Here is a 14,018-nt window from a genome sequence, read left to right on the forward strand (position 1 = left end):
GACCTGAATCCCCATGGCTATAGTTTATGGAGCGTAGTTGAGAGTAAGGCTTGCAAAAAGGCCCACTCAAGTGTCAAGTCACTAAAGTCATCAATTACCCGTGCTATGAAATCAATTTCAAGGGAATGTATAATAAGCACCTGCCAGTCTTTCCGCCCTAGGCTTGAGGCAGTGATTAAAAAAAAAGAAAACCTAATTGAATGTTAAGGTAGGAAAAGTATTTATCTTCAACTTTTCTCTTATTAATATTCCATGAAGATAATTTTTAAGTGCTTTAAAAATTGGTTTAAAAAAATGTTCTAAAAAGTTCGCGAATCGCTGCCGCACCCTGTAATTCTCCATTGTAATATTGTAAAAGTCTATCTAAAGTCCACATTTCTCCGGAAAATTTTCTAGAAATTAAAATTAAAAGTTCATCAGGCAGTTTCTCTTTAAAGATAGGAATTTATAAACAGCCGTAAGTTTTTGTTTCTATTTTTAGAGATCTAAGATTACGTACGCAGCTCTCTATATTCATATAAAGTTTTCTTAATTCTTCTAGATCATTTAAATCTTTAATTTTCTTTATTTTTAACAAAGAATCCATATGTGCTGAAACTAAAACTTGTGTATTCCCGTATCTGTTAGTCAAGATTTCAATTGTCTCTTTATAATTTTCTTAACTAAGTGAAAGTCCTGAAATAGTAGCCAATGCTTGGCCAGACAAATATTTTTTTAAATAGTTAAATCGATCTATATCATTAAAACCTTCATGCCTATGAATTGATAAATTAAATTGATCCCAAAAACCCTGCCAATATAAGGGATTCCCATTAAAAACTGGCAATTCTTACTTAGGTAAAATACACTTTGATTTATTTAAACTTTTAACAGAATCTTTATTTGATTCATTTATTAAAATTTTTTAAAAAAACAGTAAAGAATTTATTATTTTACAAAGAAAAGACTTGAGCAACTTCTTATTCCAAAGGTCTTCTTCTTTTTTACTTTCTACTTCTGTTAAAATTTTATAGTAACTTGAAATAGGTCACTTTAAAGAGGATTTTAAGTTTTTCGAAATTTCGATTATTCGAAGTAAATTCTTGTTCCCTCAGGAGGTTCGATTAACCGGGAGTTTACTGTAGTAAGAATCTTTTAATATCAAAAAGAATCAGATGAAAAGGTATATTGCACAATTTATGATGGTTGATTTTTTGTTAAATATACATTACATTACATACATACATACATACATACATACATACATACATACATACATACATACATACATACATACATACATACATACATACATACATACATACATACATACATACATACATACATACATACATACATACATACATACATACATACATACATACATACATACATACATACATACATACATACATACATACATACATACATACATACATACATACATACATACATACATACATACATACATACATACATACATACATACATACATACATACATACATACATACATACATACATACATACATACATACATACATACATACATACATACATACATACATACATACATACATACATACATACATACATACATACATACATACATACATACATACATACATACATACATACATACATACATACATACATACATACATACATACATACATACATACATACATACATACATACATACATACATACATACATACATACATACATACATACATACATACATACATACATACATACATACATACATACATACATACATACATACATACATACATACATACATACATACATACATACATACATACATACATACATACATACATACATACATACATACATACATACATACATACATACATACATACATACATACATACATACATACATACATACATACATACATACATACATACATACATACATACATACATACATACATACATACATACATACATACATACATACATACATACATACATACATACATACATACATACATACATACATACATACATACATACATACATACATACATACATACATACATACATACATACATACATACATACATACATACATACATACATACATACATACATACATACATACATACGCATCCTTTCATTTAGAATCCTCAAGTCTATAGATTCATTAAAGTCTCTCGCAAACGGATATTATATTTCCCGTAGGATCGGCTGAAGAGAGTAAGTTAGTCCTCTAATTTAAAAGTTTAAATTTTATAAAATATTTTACTGAGGTCATGGAAAATCTAAAAAAGGACTAGAGATATGTAAGACAAGTTTAATAGCAATAAATGCGTATCTTTAGTTGTAATCGCTTATTCATTCTTGCACAAGGTCTATAACTTTTATCAGGCGTTTCGTTTTATATTAATGTTAAGTTTTGTTCCTCTTTTAACTAAAGTTAACACCCGCAGGTGCAAAATTTCGTACGTTTGCCGACGATCTCGAAAATGTTTTAACTTAAGAAAACAATTTTCAATCATTTAATCTGTAAACATATTGATTTTTTTAGCCACAATTGATTGGAAATTTACCTCATAAAAGATTATGTCGTTGCTAATTGAATTTTTTTTTTTTTTTTTAATGCAGTTAATTAGTTCAAATAAACAAAATGGATACTCTAAAGAATACTGTTACCAAAACGAAATCAAAAAGAAAAAAGATGAAAGCCTTCCATCAAAAAGTGAAAGTCTTTCGAGCAAAAGATCCAAAAATGGCTGTGTTAATGTGGGGTGTTAGCCAATCAGTAATGGAGTTATATTTGTATTTTTTTACTGGCTTTGTTACTAAAAAGTTATTAATGATAAAATATTTATGAAAGTTTGAGTTTGACTAAAGTCTACTTATCATGTAGCTTATGTTTTACTGCCATAATGCTATATATGTTATTATGTTTATTGGTATGCATATAGCATTTCTAAATACTAAGCATTGTATTAGGGAGGTTTTTAAAGAACTAAACTAATCTAAAATAAAACTTTTTTTTTAGATATCACAGCTTTCTCATGTTGCACCTCCTGTAATGCTTTTGAAAGATGATTTCAAAGCTTACAGTAAAATCAAAATTGATAATCACTTATACAACAAGTTAGTATGCTGTGTGCGTGTGTGTGTGTGTGTGTGCGCGCACGCATATGGTTTTGTAAGGAAAATTTACCAAGTCAATAAAATAAAAAAAAATGTTTGTAGATTTTTTTTAGTAAAAAAGTACTTAATACTGTCAAGTTGTCTGCCAGAGCAATTTTATCACTCAATATCAAGGTTTTTTTTATATAGCCTGATTTTTTTTTCTCTCTTTAAACATTCAAATGTATTTTTCTCTCTTTAAACATTCAAATGTATAAACCATGTATTTTGACTTAGTTAGCTTAGTTGTAAGCCTACAATTATTAATATTGAATTTGCTTCTAAAGGAATACAAATATTTTAATCTTTAAAAAATAGTATGCAATTGTCTAGTATGAAGTGTTACGCTAAAGAGTTATAATTAGGGACTGATAACCTAGTATATAAAAAGATTTGAGATACTCTACAGTTTATTTTTAACCGAGTGCTCAAAATAGTGTCACTATCAGTTACCATCTAATTTAAGACATTGTTTAATGATAATTTGATTAAGACATATTAGAAAAAAAGTTGTAGTTTTTACAACTTATTTAATTACTCTGAAATCTTATTTTTGTATTCAATAAATGATTTATTTGTTATAAGTGTAAATAAATTGCATAAAGCAAACAACTACTGTAGTTAGTTAAAAAAATCTGTTAAGACAGTTCTTTTTTAGTTTAATCAATTAAAAATTAGATCATTGTCCTAAATTTTTTTTAAGTTTAGAGAAAGTTTTTACAAAAATATTCGCAGTGTATTTTTTATTAATAACATTAATAATGCTATTTGTTGTTGTTGTTGTTTTTTTAGAGAAAATATGCCTGCTCACTTCAAATTCAAAGAATATATGCCTCTGGTTTTCCGCAACCTTCGAGAAAGGTTCAATATTGATGAGCGACAATATGCAGTAAGTTCATTACTTCCTATAACTTTTATAAATGTGGTTTACTTTTAATATATATATATATATATATATATATATATATATATATATATATATATATATATATATATATATATATATATATATATATATATATATATATTAAATAACTAATAAATAGTTTTCTTTTTTTAACAAGCACTTTTTATTTTTATGTTTCTTTCTCAGTGAATTGATCTTCAATATCAGTTAAATAAATGTTTCATTTTTCTTTTTTGTTTTTGTGAATTTGTTAAAACTCAAAACTCATAAAAAGTAAAGTTTCTATGTTTAGCAAGTTAACTCTTTTCTAAGCAAATAGCAGAATATTATTTTTTTATACTTGCAAAAATAAATAGATAAAGTGCATAACTAGTTCCTATTGATTTTAGTAGTTACAGATTCTTATGATTGACAATAATGATGACATTCCCTTTAGGTTAAGAATGAAAAAAGCAGTAGCATGTGCTAAAAGCTACTGTTTTAATTTTTTAGCTACAGCAAAAAGCTTAATGGACAAAAGGCTTAAGTTCAAAAAACTCTAGTTTTTTTTGTCATTAGATTAAAAAATGATCAAACAAAAATGTAAAAAAGAAAAGTTTGCACGTAAGCTGAAAACCAATTAAATTTGCTATTTAGTATAACAATAAATAATAAAAATAAAAATTCAAGTTGTTAAAATATAAAACTTTTAGGTCTTTTAGTTTTATAATTAAAATTTTGGTTGGAACAACCAAGAAAATGTTAAGAAATATATATTAATAGAAAATTTTATACAACTGATTTGTTTTTGTGTTGTTATTTTTTAATAAAAAAATTTTTTAGAGATCATTTTTAAATCAACCTTGTGATAGTAATTCCTCTGGCAACAGTGGTGCAAAGTTTTTCCTCACAAAAGATAAAATGTTTTATATTAAAACAATAGAGAGAGAAGAAGTTGAGATGATGCACCAAATAATGCCAAGCTACCATCAGGTTATTGCATTTATACATTTTTAATCTTTTCTTATTTTTGCATAGCATACACAAGTAGCATATTTTTATATTTGAGCACATGCATATGCATAGTTTTTTTTAGTATATAGTAGAGTCTCATTCAAACACACTTCTTCCTCAATACCTTGGAATGTATCGAACAACGATTGAAAACAAAATAGAGTATTATTTGATAATCCGCAGTGTGTTTAGTAACCGGCTCAAAGTCCATAAAAAGTATGATCTTAAGGTAAAGAGGGAATTTTTTCCTAAAAAATATAATACTTTCATTTCACTATATGGCAATTCTCTCATAAGTTTATTTCAAAAATGAAAGTTTTCTTATAGGGTTCAAGAATTGATAGAGAAGCTAAAGATTCTGAAAAGGTTTTATAACTTTTGAAACAATCATAACATTTTTAGTATGTATACAAATATGTACTCATATATGTTTTTAATCTAACTACTGTGCAAGTAATTTACTTGTTTTAACCCAAAACAAGTTACGTTTTTATTACATAGGGTAAGGACTTTCCAACATTTAAAGATAATGATTTCACTAGAGACAACGCAAAAATATCAATAGGCCAGCGAGCAAAGGAGGTTATTCTTGAAAAGCTCAAAAATGATATTGATGTAAGTTTTATTTTGTGAAGATACAGATTTTGTTTTACCCAGAGGTACTATCCTTTCTGATTTTTCTTGTAATTGGGTTTATTTAACATCATTTTACACTTTTTGTACTTAATTAATTGCCCAATCATACATTTCTGTATGATTCTGTCTGTATATCATGTATTTGAGCTGAGGTGAATTGCACTCCTGCATAACTAACTAGGTGCAATTCATTTTGGCAAATTTTCATTTGTATAGGGGAAAACAGTTTTTTACGTTTTTCAGCATTTCCTTTCCAAAATGGATTGGTTAAACTACTTGTTCATAGTTAATGAAATTTTCTGTGGTAGGAAACATGTTGAATGAAACAAATGAATAAATGTCATCTGAGATAACTTTAGTTACCTTGGCATAGATTTCCAATAATTCTGTGTATTTTTTGGCCACTTTCCATTCAGACTTAGATTCAAGTCTGTCACCCCAGATAAAGTTGGTTAAAAGCCAACTGCTTGTTTTGTTTATGTGGCACTTTTCAGCATAATTTTTTCAGAATTCCATTGATAGTAAAACTCTGCTGTAACAATTTGTAGTTAAATTAATTGTCATTGCTCACTTTAATCAGTTTTATAGTGGGCAGCAAATATTTTCAATCTTCAAATAAGTAAAGATATATATTCAGAACTTTTTGAAATTTGAAATATTTGAATATGAAATAAGTAGAAATGAATCAAATTCATTATTTTTTTCTTTAAATCACTTCATTTTATACAAACAAAAGTTCGATTTTGTTTTAAATGAACATTATTAAAATTTTATTCTTTTTTGATGATGTCATTTCTTCTGGTTTTTTCAACTCACCAATGGGTTATTGTTGAAAGCCTTTATATAAGGTTAAAATCAAGCTTCTTGAGATTCACTTTTATCCTATGAAGTTGATAGTAATTTTTTATTCGGCAACCTTTGAGTAGACCATTCTTTTCAGCCCAAAAATCTTCAAATGAGCACATTCAGGTACATTTGGCTGGTTATAAACTCTTGTAACCAAATTACACTTCTCATCAAAGTAGGAAACTACCATATTTGCATAATGTGATTTGGCTATAAACTTTGCAGTTAGTCAATTTTTACACTATAAGGAGTTCGTTTAACATTGCCTGCCTAGAAAGCACTATTATCGGTTCATGTGGTGTTTGCTAAAGCTAAGTCAGTTTATTTACTGCATATTTCTTTGATTTAAAGGAATCCATAAAATTTTAGTGAATATGCGTTATTTTTGCCATTTGTTAACATAAAAAAATTAGAAATATAAAAAAGATTAGAAAAAAAGCTTTGTATCTTACTTTGCTTTAGTTCCTCTCTAATCTAAATATAATGGACTATAGCTTACTGGTTGGTATTCATGACACTGAAAGAGATGACAACTCAGATGAGGATGAACTGGATGGAGAGGAAGACATTGAGACAGGTGATGACTCAGGAGATGGACTTGAGGAACCATCCTCTCCTGATGATCTTAACATAGCACCAAAGTTTATACGTGCTGAAAGTACTAATAGTAATGATGCAACTTTTGGAAATGAATTTTACGCCATTCCATGCGTTGATGGTATGTTTTTTGAAAAAGGCTCTATTTTCCAAAAAACTGATGAAGTTTCTTAATTTTTTTTTTTTTTTTTAACTTTCTAATTTTTTTTTTTAAGAATCCAAGCATGAGATATACTACATAGGAATCATAGACGTGTTAACTTATTATGGCGCTACAAAAAAAGCTGCCCACGCTGCTAAAACAGTCAAACATGGCGTGAGTACATTTTATTGATCGATACTCTTAAAAGATAAGTTATTTTCCTTAGGTTTTATTTATGAAGTAAGATAAAACCGTCTCAGCTGTCACGACTGGGTAATGAGCATAATTGAAAGAATGTTTGAAATTCTACAATCAATTTAATTAAAGTATAATTAGCAATTTTTTATGTTAAAAATCATCAAATTGCTGTTTGCAATTTTGAAAATGATGTTTGATTAAAAATTGGAAGAGTTCCCTGCAAAAGATTTACAATGTCCTTTTTTTTTATAGACTGGTGCGGAAATATCTACAGTGAAGCCCCAAGTCTACGCTTCACGCTTTCTGGAATTTATTGAAACAGCGTTCGAATAACAATGCCTCTGTGCCAGTGTACTTCGTTGAGTTTGAATCGCCAAGATAAAGAATGATAAGGCTCATCGAAGAAATTGATGTTTATATATAATTTTTTTTTTTATATGGTTTTCGGACAGTTTTTACAAGAGTCTTCAATGTAATGCTTATACTTTTTTTTGCTGTATTTTTTCTAAACTGAAAAATCCTTGTATTACATCTTCATTATAAAAATGTTCCCTTTCTTTAAAGGATTTCTGTTGACACCCTTAACCCTTGTTGGATGGTTTACATTTCGTTTTAATTGCTAAATAACAACGAATTGTGAACGTCAATACAAAATGTGAAAGCACATAGCTAAAAATGCAAGCAATACAAATTGCAATATAGGGTAGGGCGGGGCTAGTTGAGCATAGGGCAAGTTGGGCAACTATGATATCTCAAAAACTACGCATCAAATGACAAAACTTCTAATAAGTGAGATGTACGGGCATTTTTTTGATTTTGGACAAAAAAGAAAAAAATTTTTCCACTTAGATTCTTAAAAAAACATTGATCTGGCAACACTTAAGTGTTGATATTTTACCCATTTATTTGACTTTCGATTACACTTAGCCACTTTTCCCTAAGTATTATAACTCTTTTTATAACCTAACGTTTGTGTCACCTAGCCTAGTCGGGGCAAGTTGAGCAGTAGGGCGGGTCATACTTTTTTTTTTTTTTTTTTGGCTATAGCATAAAAAGTTGTTCTATTGGTCCAAAATCTAGGGACCATAAAATTTTTTAAATTTTAAGCTCAGTAAGTAGTTCCCAGCCAACATTGACAGACGGTACCGTATGGTTTTTAACTAGGCTTACGGGAACGGGATTTAGAAAGGTTTGTAACTGCCTTCTTTGTTCTAGAGTTTGTAGATTGAGATAAGTTAGACAGGCTTTTATATATATAAATAAATAATAAATACATGGGTTTACCCACAGCTACTGTGTTTTGCCAGAAGTTGGCAAAACACTTGCTTAGCTGTGCAACTAATTAAACAAAGCTAGAAATTTTTTATTAATCATGAGTTTTCTGGTGGAATAGTTCTCCATTCACCATTTAATATGATTTTAGTTTTTCATTAAAAATAGTTGTGTTTTTTTTGTCACTGATGGTATTTAAAAGTATATTCCAAAGTTTAAGACCATACTAGGATAATGCTTGATTGCTGAAACGATTATTGTATTTTGTTTCTTTTAGTTTTAGTGTTCTTTCTGACATAGAGTATTGAATTAAATTGCATAACGACGTTAGTGCTTCCTGTTTAATAGATTTCTGCATTATTAAAATGACCTTGAAATATATTATTTCTCTAATTTTTAGCCAATGCAAGTTGTTATATTCTTTGTTATTTACTTGAGTTTCTATGCTGGTGTTAAATCTTACAGCACAATTCTGAGCAGTCTTGTTGCACAATTCTGAACAGATTGTAGTATCTTATCAATTCCAAAGTAGAGGGAGTTACAATAATATAGTTGTGAAAATAATAATGAACATACTATGGTGCACAGATCTTTATGGGATAAGAATTGTTTTATTTTGGGTATTTTTCTCATTATATTGTAACAGCTTTTAACAGTCTTATTTATTTGTGTTTTCAAAGATAATTGATTGTCGAGTATCACTAGACTTTTTGCGGAATCAACAAATCAAATGCATTCCTTGTTAACAAAAGTACCCTTAATAATAATATCTTTTTGAATGTTAGGTGGTGCCATAATTAATACTTTTGTTTTTGATTGGTTTATGAATGATTCACTCATCCATTTAGAAATGTATTCAAGACATTTTGGTATATCCACAACTAGATATTAAAGAGATTTGGACCCAGGACTGTACCTTGGGGTGCTCCATATTTTACATTTTGGTAAGATGAACATGAATTACCAATTTTTACTTTTTGGGTACAGTTAACTAAAAAAGTTCAAATATATCATTGGTTAGTTTAAGTAAAAGTGTTTCAGTCGAATGATGTTGTTTGTAGATAAGTGTTTTTACTTATATATATATATATATATATATATATATATATATATATATATTCATTTTTATATTTTTATTTATATATATTTATATATAAATATATATATATATTTATTTGTTTATTTAAAAATATATACATTATCAGTATAAAATTATAATTTATTTATCAGTAACTAAAGGAATGCTATACATTTACTATCACCACAATTTTTTTATCTGAAGAGTGTTGAGTAGAGAGTTTTATAATATATTAAATGAATAAAACCTGGTGTGTTACCTATAACATTTAAGACTAACAGTTAAATTTTATTTTTTACAGCTTATATTGAAACAAGAAAAAGCTTCGAAACGAGAATATAACGATGGAAAACGAGAATAAAACGATGGAAAAGCTTCCAATTCGCGAAACAACCGTGAAATCAGATGATACGCGATTAAAGAATGGTTAAAAATTCTCTCATTTTTGACATTGTAATTTTAATTGTTATTTTGTTTGAAACAAACAGTCAAATCATATACAGTTTTATTTTATCTGTAAATTATAAATGTAGTTTTGCAAGATTTGCAATTGGCAAACTTTGTGGGAACTATACGGGTAACCCAGCGGGCCCCAGAGGAAATACGCGGCCAAGATCCGGCGGGTTCCCGATGGGTTTCTCATATGGGTCCCAGTTGCAAACCCAAATGGGTCCCTTACGGTTTTAAAGTACGAGATTTTACTTGGACCCATACGGGATACCCAGCGGGCATACCCATATGGGCCCCATATGGAAACCGCGGCCAAGATCCGGCGGGATACCGTTGGTCATCCCATACGGGACCCAGTTGCGGACCCGTATAGGCCCCGTACGGTACCCGTCTGTCAACTTTGGCTGGGTTGCAACGTTTAAAATTTGAGCGCAATCAGAAAATAAAATATGAGACAAAAATAAATTATATCTACAACAACATGAGTGATGATGCTGATGATGATGGTGGTGAGGACGTAGAGCTTCAACTAAACATCGGTGATGAAGTTCTTGATCATGAAATTTCCAGTGGTGAATCTGATGATTGTGTTGCAGCACCCAGAAACATGAAAAAATATCCGGAGTTGTGCAAAGCTTTGGACAGATGCAAGATTAATAACAGAGATGCTTGTCTCGTAGTGAATGCAGTGCTAAAAGATATGAAGCTATTGTCAGTAGAAACTGCAATAGATCCTGCAAAACTTAGACATCAGAGAAGAATTCAGTAAGTACGCTACAAGCAGTTGTTTGTGACGGTACAGTAACCAATACAGGCAAACGAAATGATGTGATTCGAAATTTAGAGAAAGGCGTTGCAAGACCACTGCAATGGCTTGTTTGCCTGTTGCATGCTAATGAACTACCTTTTCGGAAATACATTTCTGCTATTGATGGAGAATGTACAAGAGGTCCTAGTAGTTCCAGTGGTGTAATTATGAGTGCGCTAGACTTTGATCCCAAGGATTTACCAATTTCAAAGTTTAAAGCTATGTTAGGAAAAGTGGTTGAGATTAATGATGAGGTTAAGAACAATCTAAGTACAGATCAAAAATATCTTCTTAGAGCATGCTTAGCAGTGCAGAAGGTTATACAAATAGTGATGAAATTAGGTCTTTACAGAACGCAATGCCAGGAAATTAAAACCATGCTGAGGTGGCTTTTTCTTAACAAATTTAAGTCCAGAAACAACTGAAAATAGAACAAGTGCTATGAAAATGAAGAAATACATTATAATAAAAAATTCACATTCAAGTTTGGTAAAATCTTGAATGCTTAAAAGTTAAGCTATGAATGAGCCGGTTTTTTCTATTTAGCTTTTTTTTAAACTAATTATCTTTTTCGCGCTTTAATGAATTTTTTTTGCGCTTAAACGACTTCACTTGAAACAGAAATGAATAGACAAAGACAAGTATATAATAATGTAGCTGTTCGCTTTTCTTGTTTGGTCGATGGATCATTATCACAAACATCTCAGTGTTGTGAAGAACTAATAAATGCTTATCCTAAAGATCTGAACAATAATTTGTATACTGAACTACAACAGTTTCATTCATATATTCGACACAAGTTTCCAGCTGCATCAAAATCGGAAAACAACACGTTCAATCATGGAGACATATACCAAGTAATAGTTAGAGACAATATTGAGTGTGTCTTTCGAAATGTTGAAATCGCTCTCCGCATATTTTTAATATTAATGGCTACTAACTGTTCAACTGAGCGTTCTTTTTCTCAGTTGAAACGTACAAAAAATCCAAATAGATAAAAAATGAAACAAGAAATGCTCGATTCTTTATCTCTGCTTATGATTGAGGCAGATATGTTGCGCAAAATTAACTTTGACGATATACTCAAAGACTTTGGTAGATGTAAATCTAGAAAAAAAAAACTCTAAAATGTTAATGACTATATCTTTTTGATTTTTTTGTCTAATAAAAAATACAATAGTTTAATGTAGTTTTATATGAGTGATAGTAGTACAAACTATAAACATATTTGTTAACAGCTGTTTTCTTTGCTTATTATTGAACATACCAGCGGTTACAGTCAGCGAAAAATCAGGGGCCCCGGGCAGAAGGGGGCACCGATGTGGGTTTGTCCCTTGGGTACTAAAAAGGCTTAATCCGGCCCTGAGTGCAAAGAACTTTTTTTACTTGCTAAAGCAGTGTCATGACCTTGGAGCAGAAAATTGGAAAATATTAGAGCCTGTGTTGCAGAACAACTACTTTGTCCACTCTAAAAACATTCTTCTATCTGGTGTTTGTGACAATGATGATTCTGTGCGACATTTCTGTTGTCAAAAAATAATTAATTTGAGAAGTAATTCGCGTAGTCCTTCTGTGCGTGTTTTTAATAAGTCAAGTATGAAGCTAAACGCCAATGCTTTGACTTGCGTTGGTATGATTATCTGGACTACAGCTAACCTCACTCCACTACGATTGCTAGCAGCTACTAAGAATGAAAAACTTCAACACTATCAATTTGACTTCATTTTTAGTATACCCTGTCACTCTTAGGCACTTGAGCGTGCTATCCAAGATATCTCTGCAGCTCAACCGTTTTTGGACATGAATCGCGACATGGAATGATTTTACAGTGTACTGTATCCACGGTCGTTTAGACTAGAAATAAATGGAAAGTTATTATACGCAAGCGCAGTAGAGTTAAAAATAATTTAAAATTTTAAAAATGGCTACAGATGCAAAACTTATCATTGACAACGAGTAACTTGTTTAATTTTAGATAATTAAATAGGCTTTTAACTATTTTTTCATGAAAATAACTTGCAGCTGTACGAAAAAATTTTTCAAATAAAATACAAGACCTCTGAATGTGAATAATATCTACTTTTAGCTAAAGCTATTTTTACTGTTTTTGTTTATAATCTTTAAACCTTTTTTAAAAAAATTTTGAGCGTAGAAATTTTTTAATTTAAATTTATTCAGCAAGATGAACCTTTTATCTTTTTTGCATTTTTTGCTTATATGAGGATTCAATTTTTTTTGCAGGGTTAAAAGAAAATCTTAATAATTAAACTTTTGTAACCTGTTGCTATGGTACTCTTTTCCGATGTGACTATATATATATATATATATATATATATATATATATATATATATATATATATATATATATATATATATATATATATATATATATATATATATATATATATACATACATATATATATACACATGTATATATATACATATACATATATATATATACACATGTATATATATATACATATACATATATATATATATATTTACAAAGAGAAATAGAGGAAGAGATTTCGAAAAGAGTATAAATATATAGGAATTGGTTGATAAATATGAATGAATTACTAGGATTTGTAAAAAAAAAAAAAAAATTATATAATTGTATATATATACCATTTTTTAAATAGTCTAATATTAGATAAAATGGAACTTCACAACAAAAATATTAAACTCCTTTGCAGAGTTTGTGGACAGTTACTTGGTAAAAAGCATTATTTTATAGGAGAAATTCTTAAAGTAAAATTAGAGAAGCTGTTTCATGTTGAAATGACAGATTTGGAATTTGTCCATCCTCCAAAAATGTGTAAAAAATGTTATTGTACAATAAACAATGTGCTTTCAAGAAAAACATCAACTGCCCTTTGTCTCTGTACTAAATGGAAGTCTATTCTAACACGCTTTCTGTTTCCATCATTTAGTTTCTAGGC

General features: G+C 29.3%; 1 protein-coding gene and 1 long non-coding RNA gene across 2 annotated transcripts; both read left to right on the forward strand.

The window, feature by feature from the left end:
* The first annotated feature begins 2,582 nt into the window (after nucleotides 1-2,582).
* On the forward strand, nucleotides 2,583-8,030 carry LOC145190605 (phosphatidylinositol 5-phosphate 4-kinase type-2 alpha-like). The gene is made up of 10 exons (XM_090090255.1): nucleotides 2,583-2,768; nucleotides 3,012-3,109; nucleotides 3,941-4,037; nucleotides 4,878-5,027; nucleotides 5,131-5,277; nucleotides 5,376-5,414; nucleotides 5,550-5,663; nucleotides 6,993-7,248; nucleotides 7,343-7,443; nucleotides 7,720-8,030. Exons 1-10 carry the CDS (start codon nucleotides 2,634-2,636, stop codon nucleotides 7,798-7,800), a joined length of 1,218 nt encoding a protein of 405 aa, XP_089946381.1. The 5' UTR covers nucleotides 2,583-2,633; the 3' UTR covers nucleotides 7,801-8,030.
* Nucleotides 8,031-8,906: 876 nt separating this feature from the next.
* On the forward strand, nucleotides 8,907-10,178 carry LOC149886844 (uncharacterized). Its single transcript, XR_016453648.1, has 3 exons — nucleotides 8,907-9,359; nucleotides 9,588-9,683; nucleotides 10,119-10,178. It is a non-coding gene; the product is annotated as an uncharacterized LOC149886844 (long non-coding RNA).
* The last annotated feature ends 3,840 nt before the right edge of the window (nucleotides 10,179-14,018 follow it).

This window comes from Hydra viridissima, unplaced genomic scaffold (genome assembly GCF_058129835.1).
Source record: "Hydra viridissima isolate aposymbiotic clone 2 unplaced genomic scaffold, HvirCarnegie_v1 scaffold_6, whole genome shotgun sequence".
NCBI lineage: Eukaryota > Metazoa > Cnidaria > Hydrozoa > Anthoathecata > Hydridae > Hydra > Hydra viridissima.